This window comes from Canis lupus, chromosome 27, assembly GCF_048164855.1.
Source record: "Canis lupus baileyi chromosome 27, mCanLup2.hap1, whole genome shotgun sequence".
Taxonomy (NCBI): domain Eukaryota; kingdom Metazoa; phylum Chordata; class Mammalia; order Carnivora; family Canidae; genus Canis; species Canis lupus.
In genome coordinates this window covers 22,976,018-22,995,807 of record NC_132864.1, presented here as the reverse complement: position 1 = coordinate 22,995,807, position 19,790 = coordinate 22,976,018, and the positions used below count along the sequence as shown (strand labels likewise).

The 19,790-nt window shown below is 47.4% G+C and overlaps 2 protein-coding genes across 5 annotated transcripts in view; one reads left to right on the top strand and one right to left on the bottom strand.

Moving 5' to 3' along the window:
* Positions 1-9,861: 9,861 nt before the first annotated feature.
* On the top strand, positions 9,862-12,196 carry POP5 (POP5 homolog, ribonuclease P/MRP subunit). Its single transcript, XM_072802810.1, has 5 exons — positions 9,862-10,002; positions 10,087-10,229; positions 11,285-11,434; positions 11,613-11,696; positions 11,799-12,196. Exons 1-5 carry the CDS (start codon positions 9,983-9,985, stop codon positions 11,912-11,914), a joined length of 513 nt encoding a protein of 170 aa, XP_072658911.1. The 5' UTR covers positions 9,862-9,982; the 3' UTR covers positions 11,915-12,196.
* A 1,529-nt stretch (positions 12,197-13,725) lies between these two features.
* Positions 13,726-19,790, bottom strand: part of RNF10 (ring finger protein 10) — a 35,433-nt gene continuing 29,368 nt past the window's right edge. The window contains exons 14-18 of one of the 4 annotated variants that reach the window (XR_012019330.1): positions 17,845-17,945; positions 15,225-15,285; positions 14,885-14,942; positions 14,626-14,784; positions 13,726-14,000 (exon numbers count right to left, since the gene is read on the bottom strand). Coding sequence is in view for 2 of the 4 variants with exons in the window: in XM_072802790.1 (XP_072658891.1) it covers positions 13,924-14,000; positions 14,626-14,784; positions 14,885-14,942; positions 17,845-17,945 (395 nt within the window). In the remaining 2 variants the exon portion in view is untranslated. The remainder of the gene's footprint in view (positions 14,001-14,625; positions 14,785-14,884; positions 14,943-15,224; positions 15,286-17,844; positions 17,946-19,790) is intronic. The other 3 variants (XR_012019331.1, XM_072802790.1, XM_072802791.1) reach the window with 3 other exon arrangements.

Here is a 19,790-nt window from a genome sequence, read left to right as displayed (position 1 = left end):
GCGTGATCCTGGAGACCCGGGATCCAGTCCAGCGTCGGGCTCCCTGCAAGGAGCCTGCTTCTCCCTCTGCCTGTGTCTCTGCCTCTCTCTGTGTGTGTCTCCATGAATAAATAAGTAAAATCTTTAAAAAATTTTTCAAGTAAAAAAAATATTTATGACCTTAGAGTTGGCAACAGATTCTTAGACTTGACACCAAAAGCACAAGGAACAAAAGAAAAATAGATAAATAGGATGAAAAGTAAAAATCTGTCCATCGGGATCCCTGGGTGGCGCAGCGGTTTAGCGCCTGCCTTTGGCCCAGGGCGCGATCCTGGAGACCCGGGATCGAATCCCACATCGGGCTCCCAGTGCATGGAGCCTGCTTCTCCCTCTGCCTGTGTCTCTGCCTCTCTCTCTCTCTCTCTCTCTGTATGACTATCATAAATAAATAAAAATTAAAAAAAAAATCTGTCCATCAAAGAACATTATCAAGAAAGTCAAAAGGGGCACCTGACTGGCTTAGTTGGCACGGAATGTGACTCTCAATCTCAGGGTCGTGAGTTCAAGCCCCATATTAGACATGAAGCTTACTTAAAGAAATAAAATTTTTAAAAAATTATTCATGAGAGACACAGAGAGATGGAGGCAGAGACATAGGCAGAGGGAGAAGCAAGCTCCCCCACAGGTAGCCAGATGTGGGAATCAATCCCCAGACCCGGGATCATGCCCTGAGCCAAAAGCAGACGCTCAACCGCTGAGCCACCCAGCATCCTAAAATAGATTTTTAAAAAAGAAAAAGTGAAGGACACCTCAAAATCAAAACCATAATGAGATACTACCTCACATCTTCTAGGATTTTTTTTTTAAGATTTTATTTATTTATTTGACAGAGAGAGATCACAAGCAGGGGGAGCAGCAGGGAGAGGAGGAGGGAGAAGCAGGCAGGCTTCCCACTGTGCAGGGAGCCGGATGTAATGCAGGGCTCAATCCCAGGACCCTGGAATCATGACCTGAGCTGGAGACAGACACTTAACTGACTGAGCCATGCAGACACCCTAGAATGGCTTTAATAAAAAGAATACCCAAAAGAATATAAAACAAAAAACTCAAACGGATACTTATTTAGATGTTCATAGCACCATGATTTGTGATATGGTAGGAACAACCCAAATGTCTATCAACTGGTGAATGAATAAACAAATTACGCTCTATCCATACAATGGAATATTATTTAGCCATAAAAAGGAAGAAGTACCCATGCATACAACTTGGATGAACCTTAAAAACATGATGCTAAGTGAAAGAAGCCGGACACAAAAGGTCTCATTTATAGGATTCCTTTTGTATGACATATCCAGAATAGGTAAATCCATAGGGAGAGAAAACAGGTTGCCAGAGACTGGGGAGAGGGAGATGGGGAGTAGTGATGGCGTAATAGGTATGTAGGGTTCTCATGAGGTGATTAAAAAGTTGAAATTAAGGAGAGAGGTTGGTTGCAAAACATTGTGAATGCACTAAATCCCACTAAATTGTACAGAAGAACGAGGAGGAGGAGCAAGAGCAGGAAGAGAGGAGGAGGTGAAGGAAAGAGGAGGAGGAGGAGGTGGAGGGAGAGAGAAAGAAGCGATGTTTCCCCCAACCCTTGAATCAGGCGGGTCTTAGGGCTGGTTTTCACCAACAGGACGCAGCAGAAGTAACAATCTGAGACTTTGAGCCCAGCCCTTAAAAAGCCTGGCAAAGTCTGCTTGTCAGAAGCCACCTGCTACTCTGGGAGAAGTGCGAGCCCCATGGAGAGGCTGCCTGGAGGTGAGCTGAGGCCCCTCGCCCCCAGCCAGCAGCCCCAGCTGAACTCCCAGCCTCTGCCAGCCATGCGGGTAAGGCCATTTGGGAGCCCTCTGCCATCCCGGCGCCCCCAGCTGACACCACATGAAGCAGAACTGCCCTGTCACCCCCACAGAATCATAAAAAAAATAAGTTGTTTTAAGCCACCAAGTTTGGGGGAGTGATTCATTACACAGCAATCCATAACCAATTCTACATCTAAAAACTTCACGAAGCCACCCGTTGCTGTCCACACCCACCTCCAGCACCCTAGGCCAAGTCTCTCTTCTCCTTCCAGGCAGCCACCTCCTCACCGGCTCTCCTCCTTCAGTGCAGCCTCTTGAGGATCACCCTCCTCCAAAGTCAGAGGGAAACTTTTAGCCCCCAAGCACATTCTCTCAGCTTTCCAGATAGCAGCCAAGCCCATTAGCGTGGGCAGCAAGGCCCTGCATGACCCGACCCCATCTCTCCCTAGAGCTCTGGTGTCCCTTACCCACACCTCCAGCACCCCCCCGCGACTCACATTTCCTCTAACCCAGCACTACCACAAGCTGTCCATCTATCTAGAACACTCTTTCCTACTCCCTTTCTCTTGTCCTGGCTCTTTTTGGCCTTTGGGCCTCAGCTCAGACATCACCTCCTCCAGGAAGCCTTCCCTGACTTCCCAGACTAAGTTAAGTACCTCCTCTAGGTACCTCGTCTTACCCTCATCTCAGTAGCTGCCTCTGAATTACTGTTGACATTTTAGCAACCTGTCTTTCACCGCACCATGAGCAATTCCAGGGCAGGAACAAAGTCTTCATGTTCTCAGAGCCTAGCACAGGTCTGGCATATACCAAGTACCCATGGAAACCCTAGGGAATTCGGTAGTGCGGGCTGGGGACCACCTCACATGTCATACGGGACTGTCAAGGCTGGGAGAGTGGAGCCCCCCCATGTGCCCAACACTCAACAAAACGACCTGTCTGACTTGTCTGTCTCCCCAGTAAAGAGACAGTGACTGGCCATGGCTACTTGTATGCGTTATGCGGGCTGGCATCTCGGGTTTCAGAGCGTGGCTCTGCTACCTCCTGGCTATGTGACCCTGAAGAAGTGACTTTGCCTCTCTGAGCACACTCCCCTTATCTGTAAAATAGAACATGATAGTGGCTTCTCATAGAGAAATACCTATAGAGATGACATCGGTAAAAATGCCTAGCACAGTAAGTGGCACATGGCAGGCTCCCTGATATGTTAACTGGTCTCTTCTTGCCGCGCTGTGAGCTACAGGACCTAGGCCTAGCACTGTGCCTGGCACCTGGCGGGCGTTCAGCCAATGCCTTAGGAATGAATAGGAATCTGGTGATAGGGGATCCCTGGGTGGCGCAGGGTTTGGCGCCTGCCTTTGGCCCAGGGCGCGGTCCTGGAGACCCGGGATCGAATCCCACATCGGGCTCCCGGTGCATGGAGCCTGCTTCTCCTTCTGCCTGTGTCTCTGCCTCTCTCTCTCTGTCTCTCTATCATGAATAAATAAACAAAAATTAAAAAAAAAAAAAAAAGGAATCTGGTGATAAAACAATAATAATCATAACAGCATGCAAGTATTAACTCGTCCGATCTTTGCTACCGCTAAAGGAGGCGGGCACTTATGATGTGCATTTTACAGGTAATGAGACGGAGGCCCAAGAGCATGTAGGCATTAGGTACTGGAGGCTAGATTTGGACCTAGACAATCTGAGTCCTTTCACCCTTTAACCACCACACAGACTGCCTCTTAACACCCAAGTCCTGCTTCTCCTGTCAGCTTGGCTTCTAACCTGCTTTGTGGTCTCAAGCTTGTGAATGTCTCCCCGAGCCTCAGTTTCCCCACCTGCCGAGAAAGAATTGTAGGAGCCAGTGTTGAAGGACACTTCCTATTGGTCTAGGAACCCAGGCCCTAGCCATCATCTGGTCAGTGCTGGGGACCTGGCTGACCAGCCAGCCCCATCCAGGGCAACATTTTCCATGGGCTGGACCGTCACAGGAGGTCACTGCGTACTGACAGCTGCACAATGTCCCCATGTTGGGAGGAGTCTGGCCTCCACTTATTCCTGCCCCCCTCCCCAGGGCCCCTGAGGGAAGCTGAGGCGGCCACCCCCAGATGTCTATTCCTGTCCCTGGCCTAGCGCCGTGCTGGGGAAGCAACAGCTATTTTGAGGCCCTTCTCCCTCCAAGCATAAGCGGTGGGAAGGCGCTGGGAACATCCCGAACCAGGAGACCGCCCGTCGCAGCCTCGCCCTGGATCTGGGCCACACCAGCCCCACGGCTCTGCCGATGTGATCGGTTCTGATCACAGCCACCACAGCGGGTTAACCCAGGAGAAACGATTCCCAAGGACTTTTGCTAGAAGCTGGAGCACAGGGCGGCTGGGCCTTGCCCTCCGGGGAGAGGACCAGAGCGGCCGCAGCTGGACACACCAGCTGGGAGGAGAAACTGCTCTGAGCTTGAAATCAGGGAAGACAACATTCGGGCAATAATGTAAAAATACCTAACGTTCCTTGAGCGCTTATGAGAAAGGCCCTGTTCTAAGCACTTGATGTGGAGGTAAGTCATTTACTCCTCCCAGAGAGGAAAACCTCTCTGAGGTTCAGAGAGAGTAAGTAACTTGCCCAAGGTCACGCAGATGGTGAGTGGCTGAGTCAGGACTTGAACATAGGCAAGCTGGCCCCAGAGTCCAGGCTTTTAACCCTCTGAACCTTGCTTTTCCTCCTTCTGAAACTTGCAAGCCCAAGAGGCTAATATAAATTAGGGGAATGCGCACTGGCTTGAGAGCCACCCCCTCTTGTCATTTCCCAGTCATGTGGCTGGCCAGCCATGCAGTGAGGTCAGCCTCCTCACCTGTAAAATGAGGATATTACCCACCCCCAGGGTTGAGGTAAGGGTTAGCAATAACATGCTTTGGAGCCTGGGGCTCAGAAAGTCCTCTAAATTATGAAACTAACATGTGCACATGGTAAAAAAAAAAAAAAAAGGGGGGGGAACCCAGTAAAAAGGGAGTTGCCCTCCTACTCCACACCTTTAATTCTTCATTTTCTTCTTTTGTGTCACTTTTTTGGAAATTCTCCATGCACATAAAGAGAAGTTTTTTTTTTTTTTTTTTTTTTTTTTTTTTTTTTTTTATAAAGAGAAGTTATATTCGCACAGTGATATGATGTAGAATATGGACTGCCAGGGCACCTGGGTGGCTCGGATGGTTGAGCGTCTGCCTTCGGCTCAGGTCATGGTCCTGGGGTCCTGGGATGCAGCCCCACATCATGCTGCCTGCCCTGCCTCTGCTTCTCCCTCTCCCTCTGCCTGCAGCTCCCGCAGCTTGTGCTCTCTCTCACTTTCTGTCAAATAAATAAATAAAACCTTTACAAGAAAAAAAAACGATAATGGACTGTGTGGCACTGCTGTTTACTATCTCTGTGAAGTTCAGGCAAGTTACTTGTTCTCTGTGGTCCTCTGCTTCCTCACCTATAAATGAGTTAATAAAATTAAATACCTAATTTTTTTTTAATTTTTATATATTTATGATAGTCACAGAGAGAGAGAGAGAGGCAGAGACACAGGCAGAGGGAGAAGCAGGCTCCATGCACCGGGAGCCCGATGTGGGACTCGATCCCGGGGCTCCAGGATCGCGCCCTGGGCCAAAGGCAGGCGCCAAACCGCTGCGCCACCCAGGGATCCCCAAATACCTAATTTTTAAAAGATTTTATTTATTGATTTATTCACAAGAGAGACAGAGAGAGAGGCAGAGACATAGGAGGAGGGAGAAGCAGGCTCCCTGCGGGGAGACCGATGTGGGACTCGATCCCAGAATCCTGGGATCACATCCTGAACCGAAGGCAGATGCTTGACCACTGAGCCACCCAGGCGTCCCTAAATACCTAATTTAAGGGGTAGTTGTGAGGATTAAATGAGTCAATCTATGTCAAGTGTTTAGAACATTCTCTGGCACATGGTCGTCCTATAAATATACACATACGGTGGATCCTTTCAGATAGACATTGAGATAGCCTTTTGCTATCACACACAATACTGCAAGACGCATCCTCATTCACCTGTCATTTGGCACAAGCACAAGAATCTCTGTGGGATAAATCCCTGGCAGAGAAATTGCTGGGTCAAACTGTAGTGCCCTTGTAATTTCAATTAATTTTTGGATGAGTGAACCCTCTCAGCAGGCAGGGAAGAGGGAAAGAGGTCCACAAGGCAGTGAGGATGAGTGAGGAGTGAGATGCAGTGTCCTATCTCTGAGGTCCAGAGACCTGAAGGAACCTGTTTGTTTGTCCCAGGAACCTGAAGGACACAGCAGCTCCCTAAGCCCCTGGCCAGGCAGATGGAAGGTTGAATTTTATCCAGATTGTTCCCATAAAGGTTTTACAGGGAATTGGTTGATTGGATTAGAGGAGCAAGAGCCCTTAATGAGCAGCAGCTGCTTAACAAAACGTTGATGCAGATACAATGTTCCTGTACCATCATCCACCATGACAGCATCCGAGCCCTGGTAGGGAACCCTGGGATGCCAAAGTCACCTCAGAATGGCACCCCAATCAGGTCCATCTCCTCTCAATATCCCTCTAGGTCCCAGACATCCCAGAAGAGGTCGAGAGCAAGAGGGTAAGAGCACAGGTGTGAGGGGAACAAAAGGTTCTGAAATTTTTTGTCTGCTGAAATTACCATGTGACCTTGGGCAAGCCATTTGCTCCCTATCTCTGAGAAGAATGGGACCCACCTTCCCAGGGGTTGTCCTGAAGGTTAAATGAAGCCAGTGCTTATACAGTGCCTGGCACACAGTGAGAGCCTAATACAAGGAAGCCCTGAAGATACAGATGAATAAAGGCAGCTACTCTGGACCCCACCGCAGAAAGGCCCAGGAACAAGGTACACAGCCGTAGCTTCCCATTTCCATCTTCCCATCCCCATCCAGGGCCCAATTTAGCAGTTGCCCAACTGCATCCTACGGAATGTTCCAGATGTTCCCGTCTGTGAAATGGGATGTGTGACTTATGTTTCCAGTAAGTCTAAAAAACCCTGTCAAAGCTAATATTCCATTTTGTGTCTGATCCAAAAGAGCAAATGCCAACTCTCAAATGAGAAGAAAGGAAGGCACTGGAAGGAAGTTTCCCAAGCACCCCCACCTTCCCTTATTTATCTGATCTGGGATCTACCCTGCAGAGAAGTCCCAGGAGTAACAACAGCCAGTACCCCCGCCAACCCAGGAAGAACCCGAATCGGGTCGGTAAGTGCACGGTTTCCGGCTCAGATGCCGGGTGGCCTGAGTTGTGCGCCGTGAGCGGGGCCTCCGCGGCCTGGCTCCCTGCAAGGCGGGGACGGTCCTGGCCCGGCGTCGGGGAGGATTCCGGGAGAGACGGCCCTGCACGCGCGCCCCGCCGCCGCCCTCCACGCCTCCACGGGCGGACTCCCCCGCGGCCTCCCGCGCCGCGCCGCGGGGACCCGAGTGATTGCAAACAGCCGCCGGCCTCATTAGGAGACGTGTAATTAGCGGCTGGCGGAGCCGGCACCGGCTAATTACCGCGGGGAGCGGGCTGCGCCGCCCGCGCCGCCGCCCCGGCCGCCGGGCCCCCGCCGCTGTCTGCGCCCCCGGGAGCGGACCGGGTCCCGAGGAGGGGAAGCGCAGGCCCGCCCCGGGTGCTTGCTCCGGGGGCTACGCCGGGGTGGGGGGGCGTGCTGTGCACTCCCCGCGCCACCACCCGTTTCGCCCACGCGATCTCGTTGAGCTCCTATTCCCGGGTGAGCGAGGCACCCCCGTCAGTCCGCTGCACAGATGAGGAAATGAGCGCCAGGGACGTGAATTAACCTCCCCGCAGCAAGTGGCTGGAAAATAGCGGACAGGCAAAACCGTGCGCAGGCCCGCAGCCGCGTAAGCCAGGGTAAGGACTCGAGTCTCATGGCCTTGGGTCCGAATTCGAATCCAGTTCCTTACCGGATGGGACTTTGGTGTGAGCCCCAAACGCATCAATAAAATGGGCGCGGTGTTGGGACTAAGTGAGTTGAGAGCGAGGAAGTGTCGGAATTATTTTAGGGATGCGAGGCTGCGGAAGGGGTGCTCTGAGGGTCTCTGCTCTGCGCACAACGGGCCTCTAACGCCCCCTGCTGGCAGAAGGGGGTAGCTGGCGAGACCGTGTTTTGGTAAACCGGCTGGGGATGAGGAGAAAAATAGCCTGGACAACTGTGCACTCGGCCTCCTCCCTTACCCTCTTCCCCTCTCTTCCTCAACATCCCTTCTTTAAGGTGGCAAAGGGTTGGGCAGCTCGGGTGGCTCAGCGGTTTAGCGCCGCCTTCAGCCCAGGAGACCCAGGATCGAGCCCCACGTCGGGCTCCCTGCATGGAGCCTGCTTCTCCCTCTGCCTGTCTCTGCCTCTCTCTCATAAATAAATAAAATCTAAAAAAAAAAAAAAAAAAAAAAAGTGGCAAAGAGTTGAGAGGTGGTAAAATTGGGGATTCATTCCAGATTATGCAAATACCTAGCCTCCCTTCATGGACCTCACCAGGCCAGTCAATTCCACAATTCTACAAATAGGGATGGGTATCAAGATCAAGTTACAAAGCTGTGCACCAGAATGCTGGGTATAATTTTTAAAATCTAGAACTAACTTGAATGTCTATCATGGGAATATTGACCAATTTAGCAGTGTTATATCCTAACAGTGAACAAAAGGAGCCACACACACAGAAACATATTGTTGGGTTTTTAAATAAAGTTCAAGAACAAGCAAAGCTAATCTTATGATAGAAATCAGAACAGAGCTACTTCTGGGAAGGTTTTGACTGGGAAGATGGCAAGGAACCTTCTTGCGTGTGGAAATGCTCCCTCTTAACCTGGGTGGTAGTTAATACTTAAATAATTTAAGTAATTTAATACTTAAATAAGTATTAAATAATTTAAGTACTTAATAATAAGTACTTAATAATAAGTACTTAAATAATTTAAGTAATTTAATACTTAAATAAGAGTCTACACATGTATGTAAAAATGCATTGAGCCTTACACTTAATATAAACTTTATGCATGGTGCACCTCAATAATTCGGTTGCAAAAAAAGATATTCAAGCAAAAATAAGTGCAATAAACAGTTTGATCCTATTCTTAATAATAAAAAGAAAATATATTACCATACGGCAGCAGTTCTAAGTTTTTTGTTTCAGGACACCTTTACATTCTTAAATTATTGAGCATCTCAAGAAGCTTTTGTTTTTATAGGATATATTGATACTTATGTATATTAAAACTGAGAAATGCGAGGATTCCAAGTAAATATAACAAAATAAAACTGAGAAGTGTTTAAAACACAATACAAAATCCCATTAGCCATCAGAGTGATAATGTCAGCACATGTCACATAGTTTCTGGAAAACTTTACTGTCCATTCTGAGAAAGTGAAAAAGGCAAAGATCTTAGTATTATTATGAAATTAATTTGACCTTAGGGACACTTGGAAAGAGTCTAAGAAGATCCAGTGGTCCCTGGACCTCACTTTGAGACCCGCTGGCACAGCGGGAAAGAAAAGGAAGAAAATACCTTCATTACATGATAAATTATTCTCTCTCGGTGCTGAGATTACCATTTATTTTTATTTCCTTCTTTGTACTTTTTTTTTTCTTAAGTTAAATATAACGACCACGGACTGTTTCTGCAAACAAAACCCGGGGCAATACACTCGTCTCCGTAAGATTGTTGAAAGACCCAAACAGTGGCAATACAGTTGGCTGGACAAAAAATTAAACCGAGCTCTAACCAGGGTCCGATTTCCTGTGTCCGTCCCAGGTGTAGAAGCGCAGGGTCTTGCCCTCAAAAGTTCTGCCGTCTAAGCTGCGGGAGCGAACATAAGCGCATACACAACTTTACCGCACGGGAATAGAAAGCAAACTCAGGCAGGGAACAGAAACCCCCATCGCAGCCACGCGCCACGGGTCCGCGCTCCTCCGCAGCCAAACAGCTCCGCGTGGCTGTCAGCGGGGGGCAGGCGCTCCACAGAAGCGGGGGGAGGTGGGGCTAAAGGAAACTGACGCTGGGTTCCGCCAACCCCGTAGCCCCGCCCTCTCACCCTGCTTCCCTCTCTGAGTGGTTGCGAGACTGCGGAAGGTAATTTCCCATTGGCCACCAGCAAGACGGCCGACTTCCGGCTTGTGCGCTGGGCCGCGGGGCGCGGAGGCCGCCATGGTGCGGTTCAAGCACAGGTAAGTGGCTGCTGCCCGGCGTTCGCTGCGGCGTCGAGTCCTCGCGGTCTCGCCCCGCCCTCACTTCCCTGCCGCCCGCCGCAGGTACCTGCTCTGCGAAGTGGTGTCCGATGACCCCCGCTGCCGCCTGAGTCTGGAGGACCGAGCGCTGGGCGGCCTCATACGGGACACGATCGCCCGCGTGCACGGGACTTTCGGCGCGGCCTCCTGCTCCATTGGCTTCGCGGGTGCGAGGGTGCGGGGGAATTGGGCGGTCGGCGGGATTACAAGGGAACGGGCCCTGAAGGGGGAGAGAGAAGGGGTCCGAGCGACCGCAGGAGCTTCCAGGTCCGATACAGCCCCCCTTTATGGTATCGTCCTTTTGTTTTTAAAAGATTTTCTTATTTATTCATGAGAGACACACACACAGAGGCAGAGACCAAGGCAGAGGGAGAAGCAGGCTCCATGCAGGGAGCCCGACGCGGGACTCCAGGATCATGCCCCAGGCTAAAGGCAGGCGCTGAACCGCTGAGCCACCCAGGGATCCCCGACTTCTAGATTGATTTATTCATGAGAGACACAGGCAGAGGGAGAGGCAGGCTCTTCGCAGGAGCCGGATGCAGGACTCGATCCCGGACCCTGGGACCACGACCGGAGTCGAAGGCAGCCTCCAACAGCTGAGCCACCCAGGCGTCCCAGCCACACTAATACTGAAATAATTCCCTTTTACCCTCTGCTTAAAATTGAGTACTGGAGAATTGCATACACATAGGTACAATTCACTTAAATCGGGTCATTCTCCACTGCTTCAGGAACCCAGAGAGTCCAGTTAGAAGAGAATCTTGCGTTTCAGACACGGATTTCCTCTGCCAGCTCCAACCCCACTTTTCAGCTAATCGGTGAATTAGAAGAGCATTTAAAATTACAAATTCATTCACCAGTTTTGAGTGGTGTGCAAAGTCCTGGGTGTATGGTCTATCCCTTTCCTGTAAATGAAGGTCTGTCCCTAAGACTTTTTTCCTTCAGGAATTTAAAATATTTTATTTATTCATGACAGAGAGAGAGAGAGAGGCAGGCAGAGAGAGCAGTAGACTCCCTGTGGGGAGCTGATGTGGGACTCATCCCAATCCCAGGACTCCAGCATCACGCCCTGGGTCGAAGGCAGGCGCTAAACCGCTGAGCCACCCAGGGATCCCCCCTTCAGGAATTTTTTACTCACTGCCTGGCCCATAGTAGACTTTCATGTTACCCTAAGATTAAGTGAATCCAAAGTTTCCCAAGTGATTTTCCCCTTCTGCCGTAGTGCGATACCTCAATGCCTATACTGGAATAGTGCTACTTCGGTGTCGGAAGGAATTCTACCAACTTGTGTGCTCAGCCCTTCCTTTCATCACATACTTGGAAAACAAAGGACACCGTTACCCGTGTTTCCTCAACACCTTACACGTGGGAGGTAGGAGTGCATGTGGTATGGCTAATTTTCAATAGTAGCAGGCTTAGGGTTGTCTTGACGGGTGGGTGGGTCTTCTTGCTATCCTGCCAAGAACAGGAGGCTTTCACCTAGCTCCCGAAGTCTCTGAGGCAGGCCACCTTTCACAGGCTGTTGACCACAGAGCTCTTTCATGTGCCAGGTACAATTAGAACATGTCAGAAGTTCCTGATTCGTTATAACAGGAGACAGCTGTTAATCTTACTGCAGAACTGCACTGATGAAGGTAAGCAACATTCCCCCAGTGCCCAATGAATGGTATATGGCCTGGCTAAGTAAGAGAGCACTCCCAAAGACCTCTCTCATCCCTGCTGCCTCCCTTTTCCAGGAGAACGGGAAGCTATCCAGAAGTCTGTCACCAAAAGCTGTTTACTAGAGGAGAGGTCAGATGAGGAAGAGCTTTCAGACAGTGGCGGTGAGGAGGCTGCTGAGGCAATGGAGTGACCCTCCCTGCAGGCTGTGCTGGGCCCGAGATTCAGAGCCTGCTTGTTGGCACAGGACATTCTGGGAGGCAGCAGCATCTGCTAGTTTGCCAAACTGGAAGACTGCTGACCAGAGGCCAAGGTATCTGCTCAAAATGGAGGACTTACTCACTTCAATTGAAGTTACCTTTACTTAGTGCTGCCTGGCTAAATGGTTCTGCAGGTGGTGAACCCCCCAGTAGTTATACAGTCTCTGTAACTACCTGGCTGAGGGTAGGTTTAATAAATGTACTTGACTTCTGCAGCATTTAGTATACTTAAGTTCAAGCTTGGCTAGGTCTCCTTCCCGCTCTATCCCTGGCCTCAGTGGGAAGACTGGCTCCCTATGATACTAGATGCCTGGCCTACCACCTGAGGCCCTAGGATGAACCCTAAGCAACCCAAGTTATTTAGAGTAAAAGTATTAGTGAGACACAGCCACTGAACTGGCACAAATTTATAGCTGGTCTCAGTACTGACCCACAGGGCCTTAAAAATAACCAGATTCCTTACTAGTACTTAATCAGATAATAACAAACATGATTCTTGCACTACTTTTTAGGGAAAGGCGGGAGGGGCTGGGCCTAGCAACAAAATCTGGCCTTGCCAGACATTACAAAGCCAAGCAGCAAAGCAGCAGCTGCCAGCTTCCAGTCATTTTCTGCAGTTGGACCCTTCCCTATTGTCTTATGCCTGTAGAGCCACGTGAAGACAAGTGACACTGCCACACTCACAGAGGTTAGGAGGGTTTGGGTCCACTACCTGCTGATGACCTTTCTAGGGTCTGTCTTCTTGTATAACGAAACAGATGTTAATGTCCCTTATGCATTTAACAGATTCATAATATTTGCTCTAACATGTACCCTCATTTTCAGGGCTGCACCACCCTCATGCACCCAGGGCAGTTCTTGTCCCAGGATTTCCGAGCCTTTTCCTTTTAAGAATGACAGGTTAAATGAAGTTAAGCCCAACTCAGGAACCTTTTAGGCCTGACACTGGGAAAGATACTGCCCCATAACAGCAGAGTGCTCAAGCTCATGGTAACTGTTACTTTATTTAAGAAGCATGTCTAGCTAAGCTGTAATGAACTTTAAAAAACCAGAAAGCTCACAGTGCTTGTGCAGGTGATTTATTGCAACTATTTGCCTTCACACTCTATTATACCTGAAGGTCACTTTATTAAAGCAGCAAGATAATTAACATCACTCAAATTCAGCTCAAACCAAGGCACAGACTGCTCTAGACAACAAGGAGGCAGTGGGTAATACCACTGCTTTCAAACCTGCCCTGCTGTCTCTAGGTGTGTCAGACTCCTCTGCTCCTACAACTCAGGCTACTGTCACTTAAAACAAGCTTCACCTAAAAGTGGGCAGGTTTCAGGGCTTCTTTAATGATTATAGCTTTCCTTGCCAAACAAGCCACACTCAAGAAGTAAAACCCTTGAGCACGTATGTAAGCAGTCCAGGTCTGGCACCACAGCCTGGCCATTTTTCAAAGAAAAACTGCAATTCAGGCTGGGTGTCCTAAATCCATTTTATTCCCCATCCTCTGTTTCTTTAACAAGAGGAAAACTAAACAGGAAAGGCTCAACTATTTTTAAAAGACGCTGAGCAGTGTGTTGAAACCATGATGCCTTGACATGTCGGTAGAGCAGTACTAGAACACTCTGGGGTTTGGGCTGCTCCAAGGGTTGTTGAAGGGACTCAAACTTACGCGAGTTGAGAAAAACTAATTCTACATGGGTCAAAAAGACTAACCCTGGTACCAAACTAAAAATCTTGGCAGGAAGAGAGCTCTTGTGTCAATACTTTATTTTGGTGTAAAGACGGGAAGCTGGAAAATACACTGTATTTAAAATTTTGGTTCCCCCTCACGCTGTGGAAACCCCCTCCCCCCAGAGCTAATCTGTTCAAACTCAAATACTTAAAAATTACAGCAGCAAAACAAAAGCACAGAAAAAAGAAAACCAGATGGAGAAGGTAGCCAGTAGTGTCACTTGGTGTGGACGACTGAAGTGCTGAACAGGAGCTTTTGTTTCTGTTTTTTCCTTTTCTTTCCTCCTTTCTCTTCTGAATGGAAACAGAGAAAGTTTAGCTTTAAATGCCATCCCCTTGCCCCCAGCCAGTTTTCATTCCTGAGAGTCCCAGGGTGGCAGCTAGGTTCTGGGGTGAAGACAGCCTGGATCCAAATACCAGTCCTTGCATGCTCCAGGTATTGGTCTGGGCAAGTCACTGTACGTCCGACCCATTTCCTCGTCTGTTCAACCCATGATAGTTCTACCTATTTAATACGGTGGTTGGGAGAATAAAATGAGCACAATGCTAGGCACAGAGAGGGCATACCTTAAATGCTGGTGTTCTTCTCTAACTCAATACCCACAGAATGGTATGGGCTTCCAGCCGGACTTTTTCATCTATTAGCCACCCTACCAAACTTGGCCATTCTAAAATCTACTCTCCGCTACTATGTATTAGGGAAAAAAGTAAAGAGTTCCTCAGAATTTCACCCCCAGGCCTCAAGAATTCATGTGGGGTGGCCAAAAGGTCCTGACATTCCAGATGGACTATTAGCTGACACTAGCATATGAACCTACAGGCTCAGGAAAAACAGTGCCTGACTCATTAGTGGGATCTGCCAATGGATGCACTTGGGAATGACAACCCTGGACTGAGCACTCAGATTCTTTGCCTTTACCAGAGAGGGGATCTGAAGTAGCTGGTGTGTCCAGTTTCATGAAGGCTGCTTCAATAGCTTGGCTGAAGGAATTTTGGAAACTGGGCACAGGAACACGGTCTGAGTTATCACTCTCCCCATCGCTGTCCACAGGAGCAGGAGGAACTAAGCTGTTTTCATCTATAAAATAACCAGTGTCATAATTTTAGAGATGACCCTATAGAAACTTTTAATTTCTGAAAGAGACCAAATTCCTTCTCCACCGAAGGGCCATTCTCACCTTTTTTTGAAGTAGTCTTGGGCCACACATCTGCTTTTGCTTTTCCAACCCTCAGCATCTGTCGGGAGTGGGAGAGGACAGAAAAGGATTTAAGTAAGCAGTCTAATTTATTTTCTAGACTTGTGTCTTAACACTAACTGGCTAGGGAGGACAAAGAACTATCGCCTCTGGAAAAAAGGGATTTTCCAGGTACTTCTTTCCTTAACACCCTATTCCAGTCATGTTCGCTATATCCTGACCAGTAGAACTAGCAGTCAAACTCCCAAGGTGGAGGATCAAAGCCGTTGTTTCTCAGCAAACAGGTAAAGAATAGTGCATAGACAGCACAAGAGGTTCTTACTCAGACTCTCAAGTTGGGAGTCCTGATTTTGTGTCATTCCCTTCTGGTAAGTTTTCCCGCTCTGGAAAAATACCAAGAGATAAACTCCGTAAGATTCAAATAGGAAAGTCCTAAAGTATGTGTTCTAAAGTGAGGTAAGGTTAAGAATGGAGTTGGGCTGGCAGAGGTTGGTTTCATTGAATAACTTTTCTTCATCATGTACCACTTTGATGATCTTTTCCCTTGGTCCCTGGGAGTTAGGGCCAAGTAATATGGCATCTGAATCGTTTTACTCCTAAAAGGTCAATAAAATATGTATCACCTGTGTTTTATTCTTGCCAGTTGTTTAAATGTTTAACCTGAACCCACTCATGAAAAAAACAGACCAATCCAATCCAAACTATAGGACACTATTATGGTACAACTGGCATGGATGCCATAGGAAGAAAACAAAACCAAAAAAAAAAAGAGGTTAGAGAAACTATTATGGATCAAAGGAGACTAAAGACAAGGGAATGAGCAATCTGATGGGACCTGACTGAAAATAATACTGGACCCTTAAGACAAATGGAGAAACAGAAATACATATATTAGGTATTCAATTAGCTGAATTTCTTTGATGTGGTCATTAACAACTGTTCTTACACAGAAGAATGTCATGGGGGGGACACTTATATTGTACTTGGTGGTCAACTGTCAATCATGAGGTCTGTAGCTTTTTTTTTTTTTTTTAAAGATTCATTTATTCATAGACACAGAGAAAGAGAGGCAGAGGGAACCCTGGGTGGCGCAGCGGTTTAGCGCCTGCCTTTGGCCCAGGGCGTGACCCTGGAGACCCGGGATCGAATCCCACATCGGGCTCCCGGTGCATGGAGCCTGCTTCTCCCTCTGCCTATGTCTCTGCCTCTCTCTCTCTGTGGGACTATCATAAATAAAAATTAAAAAAAAAAAAAAAAAGAGAGGCAGAGACACAGAGGGAGAAGCAGGCTCCATGCAGGGAGCCCCATGTGGGACTCGATCCTGGGTCTCCAGGATCACACTCCAGGTTGCAGGCGGCGCCAAACTGTTGCACCACCCGGGCTGCCCCAAAACCTAGTTTTAAAACACTTAAGCATTTGACATAACTCCTGGGAGCCACTTGCATAATCACCTCTAAAGCCTACCAGTTAATATTTGGGATTGTTCTCAATTATTTCTTCCTCCTTGACTTCAGGATTCTCCTTATCAAAGTCCTCCTTACCGAAAAAATGAGTGGGAAATATCAGAAAGGGAGACAGAACATGAGAGACTCCTTACTCTGGGAAACAAACGGGGTGGTGGAAAGGGTGGGGGGTGGGGGTGACTGGGTGACGGGCACTGGGGGGGGGCACTTGATGGGATGAGCACTGGGTGTTATGCTATACGTTGGCAAATCGATAAATAAATAAATAGATAGATAGATAAATAAATAAAGTCCTCCTTACCGAAGTCCAATTTCTGCTTATTTCTCAGCATCTGCTGACATTTGTTGTGAGAAACATCCATTATCACCTGCTCTAAAGAACTGTTAAGCTAATGATTCCAAACTAGCCCCAAAAAATTAATACTCATTTATAATGGGTGTCCTTGGCAAGCTGTCCATCCATCCTCCTTAGTAATCTCAGCGCAGAAAGGCTGAGTTTTTTTTTTTTTTTTTTTTTTAAGAGATTTATTTATTCATGAGACACAGAGGCAGGCTTCATGCAAGGAGCCTGATATGGGACTCAATCCCAGGACTCCAGGATCACGCCCTGGGCTGAAGACAGGCACTCAACCGCTGAGCCACCCAGACATCCCAGGTTTGTTGTTTTAAAGATTAATAAAGTGATCTAACACCCGTTTGCCTCGTGGCATGAAAGCAAGATGGATCATCAGCAACTCTACTGGAGCCATCTGAGGAAATCTGGCCAGGGTTCTCATTCTTGCTGTTCTGCTCAGACCTATATAGTCTGATCCAGAAACAGGGCCTCAGTATGTGCCACCAGTGTTTCCATCAGTATGTGAAGGATAACAGACTTCAGTAAGTTGGACTAAGTGAACTTCCTCAAGGGTCATCCAAGAGACCTACCTTAATGCTAACTCAATGTGCATAAAATAAAAATATCTCAATTATTGAAAAAAAAATTGACATCAAGGGTCACTAGCCTAGCATTCCTCTAACCTGCTGCTCAAGAAAGCTGGTTTAGCTGATTCTAGGACAACCAATACCATGCTTCCCTTCCCAAAGTGAAGAGGAATGATTTATTATATGTAACAGATACAGACTATTTGAATCCAAGGTCCTAGAACTAGGGCTGAAATTGAATGATGTCTCCCCAGCCCCTAGAGCAGTGCTCAGTCCTTAAGTATATAATGATTTGTTAATTAAAGCTCTGATTCTCCTTCAGCTACTCCTGGCCTCTTTCCTTGGTAGTAACTCTACAATAACAGACTAAATCCATGAAATTTCCTCTTTTTTTTTTTTTTTTCATGAAATTTCCTCTTAAAAAAGCTTTCCATGATTAGCACCATCTATGCAACATTAGCCTGTAAGTCTCTCCTCCAATGGAAAGATTTCCGGAAAGAACAAGCAGCAGAGTTCATGTTATATACCCTCAGGCTGTTTTACAAACAAAAGATTTACCTGAGCAAAGGAAGGGAAGGGAGAGTCTTCTTCCAGACTCCCAACGCAGAATGAAGGACTGCCCTGACTGGCAGTGGGTGACAGAGGGGTCAGCATAAAGTCTGAAAGGAAACCAGAGACCTGATTATGTAAGTCAAGCTCCAAAGAGCTGGTCTACTCTTAACAAGAGAGAAAAGATGACCCCTGAATCAGGTCTGGATAATTACCAGTCCCACCTCAAAAAGTAAATTTGATCCACTATCAACTCTGCCAAGGTTTTTGTTCTAAAACCTTATTTGAGAAAATTTGAGAGAGAGAGAGTGTGAGTGTGTGTGTGTGTGTGTGTGTGTATGTGTATAAGCAGAGGGCGAGGGAAATGGAGGCTTGATACCAGGACCCCGGGTTCATGACTTGAGCCAAAGGCAGACCCTTCTGGTCCACCCAGGACCCAGGCGCCCTAACTCTGCCATGTTCTTTCAAAGTCAAGAACATGGCCTACTCTTCGCATTAGTGACCTACGGAGAAAACTTTCATAGTCACAGCAACACTAGAAAACAGGGCAGAATCCCCTGCCACACTAAGAAAACCCTTTCCGTAGCAGCCGACTTTCCAGGCCTGGGTACTGGACTACCATGGACTGGTTTTATGTGAATGAAAAAGTCCCAAGAAAAAAAAAGGTCGTCAGCTTTTATGTTCTGGCTGGATGTCAAAGACCTGGAAATATTCAGTTAGAATCCAAGACACACAAACCAAATCAATACAACGACACAAGCCTTTCCCTGGTGCTCCCTAGGTAATAGTCTTCTCCATCCTTTGTGCCCCAGAACGGAGTATTTCCCACCGGTCTACCCACTGTCCTGATCACTGCTGGGAGGGAAGGCCTAGTCACTGCCCACTGTCAGCAGGGTTGTTCAGTACTTCCATTCCTAGCACCATCCAGCTTCTCCTCCCTAAATACATGGAAGCCCATTCCTTACAAAAGCTAGTATGTGAAAGCACATACACACAATTCTGCTCAGGGAGGATGCAGCTGGTGTTCTGCCACATTCCTCCCTGTAGCTCTCTCCTGAAACTTTTCAAGAGCACGATGGCCATGCACACAGCCCTCAAGATACAGGTTCCGGTCACAGCCCCTCCCATCACTAAACCCCTATCTTAGCCTCAGGCTCCTAATCTGCAAAGTGGCAGGCATATGATCACAAAAGGGTTTCCAAGAGTTTTAAATATTCTGCTCTTGGACATTTTATTAAAATGGCTGGCAGAGAAATAAATTTTAATTATCAAATACTATCTGCCAGGAGGATGAAGATCAGAAAAGGCAGCTCTCTGAAATAATAATTAACACTTGAATGTTTAATCTCATAACACATTAATACATTCTCTCCATATATAAAAAAATGTCTAAAGCCTCTTTGAACAACCTGAATCCTGATCTCACTTCCTAGAGTAAAACACCAGTTTGGAAAAAATCATATCAGTATTTTCCTATACATTTAGATATTATAAACCCATAACGAAATGCTATTTTTGCATTTTTCTTTTGAAAACCACAAATGTGGTAATGCATGGAACTCAATCTCAGGATCATGAGTTCAAACCCCATATCAGGCGTGGAGTACATTTAAAAAATAAATAAAACCACAAATGGTATCTTTTGTCTCGTTCTACCACCTTATCTTAAAGGTCCACCTATTAGTTCCTGAAGACGGCTATTACCCTCTTCAACAAGTGTAAAGTATTTCACAGTATAAATAACTATTTAGTTCAGCCATTGCCTTACCACCAGATTTCATAGGCTCCTCCCACCCCACCTCCCGCTATTATAAACAATGCTACGATAAGGAAACATGTACAAAGATGCTTATGCATACAAAGGGATTATATCACAGGCACAAACTAGAAATAGCTGGGTCACAAGGAAGAATCTAAGTTTTACTATCCTGCCATATGACCTGCCTTGAGGTTTT

Coding starts and splice junctions, on each gene's coding strand:
- POP5 (XM_072802810.1), top strand. CDS start 9,983: ATGGTGCGGTTCAAGCACAG. Junction 10,003..10,086: donor ATGGTGCGGTTCAAGCACAG/GTAAGTGGCTGC, acceptor CGCCCGCCGCAG/GTACCTGCTCTGCGAAGTGG. Junction 11,435..11,612: donor CAACACCTTACACGTGGGAG/GTAGGAGTGCAT, acceptor TTCATGTGCCAG/GTACAATTAGAACATGTCAG.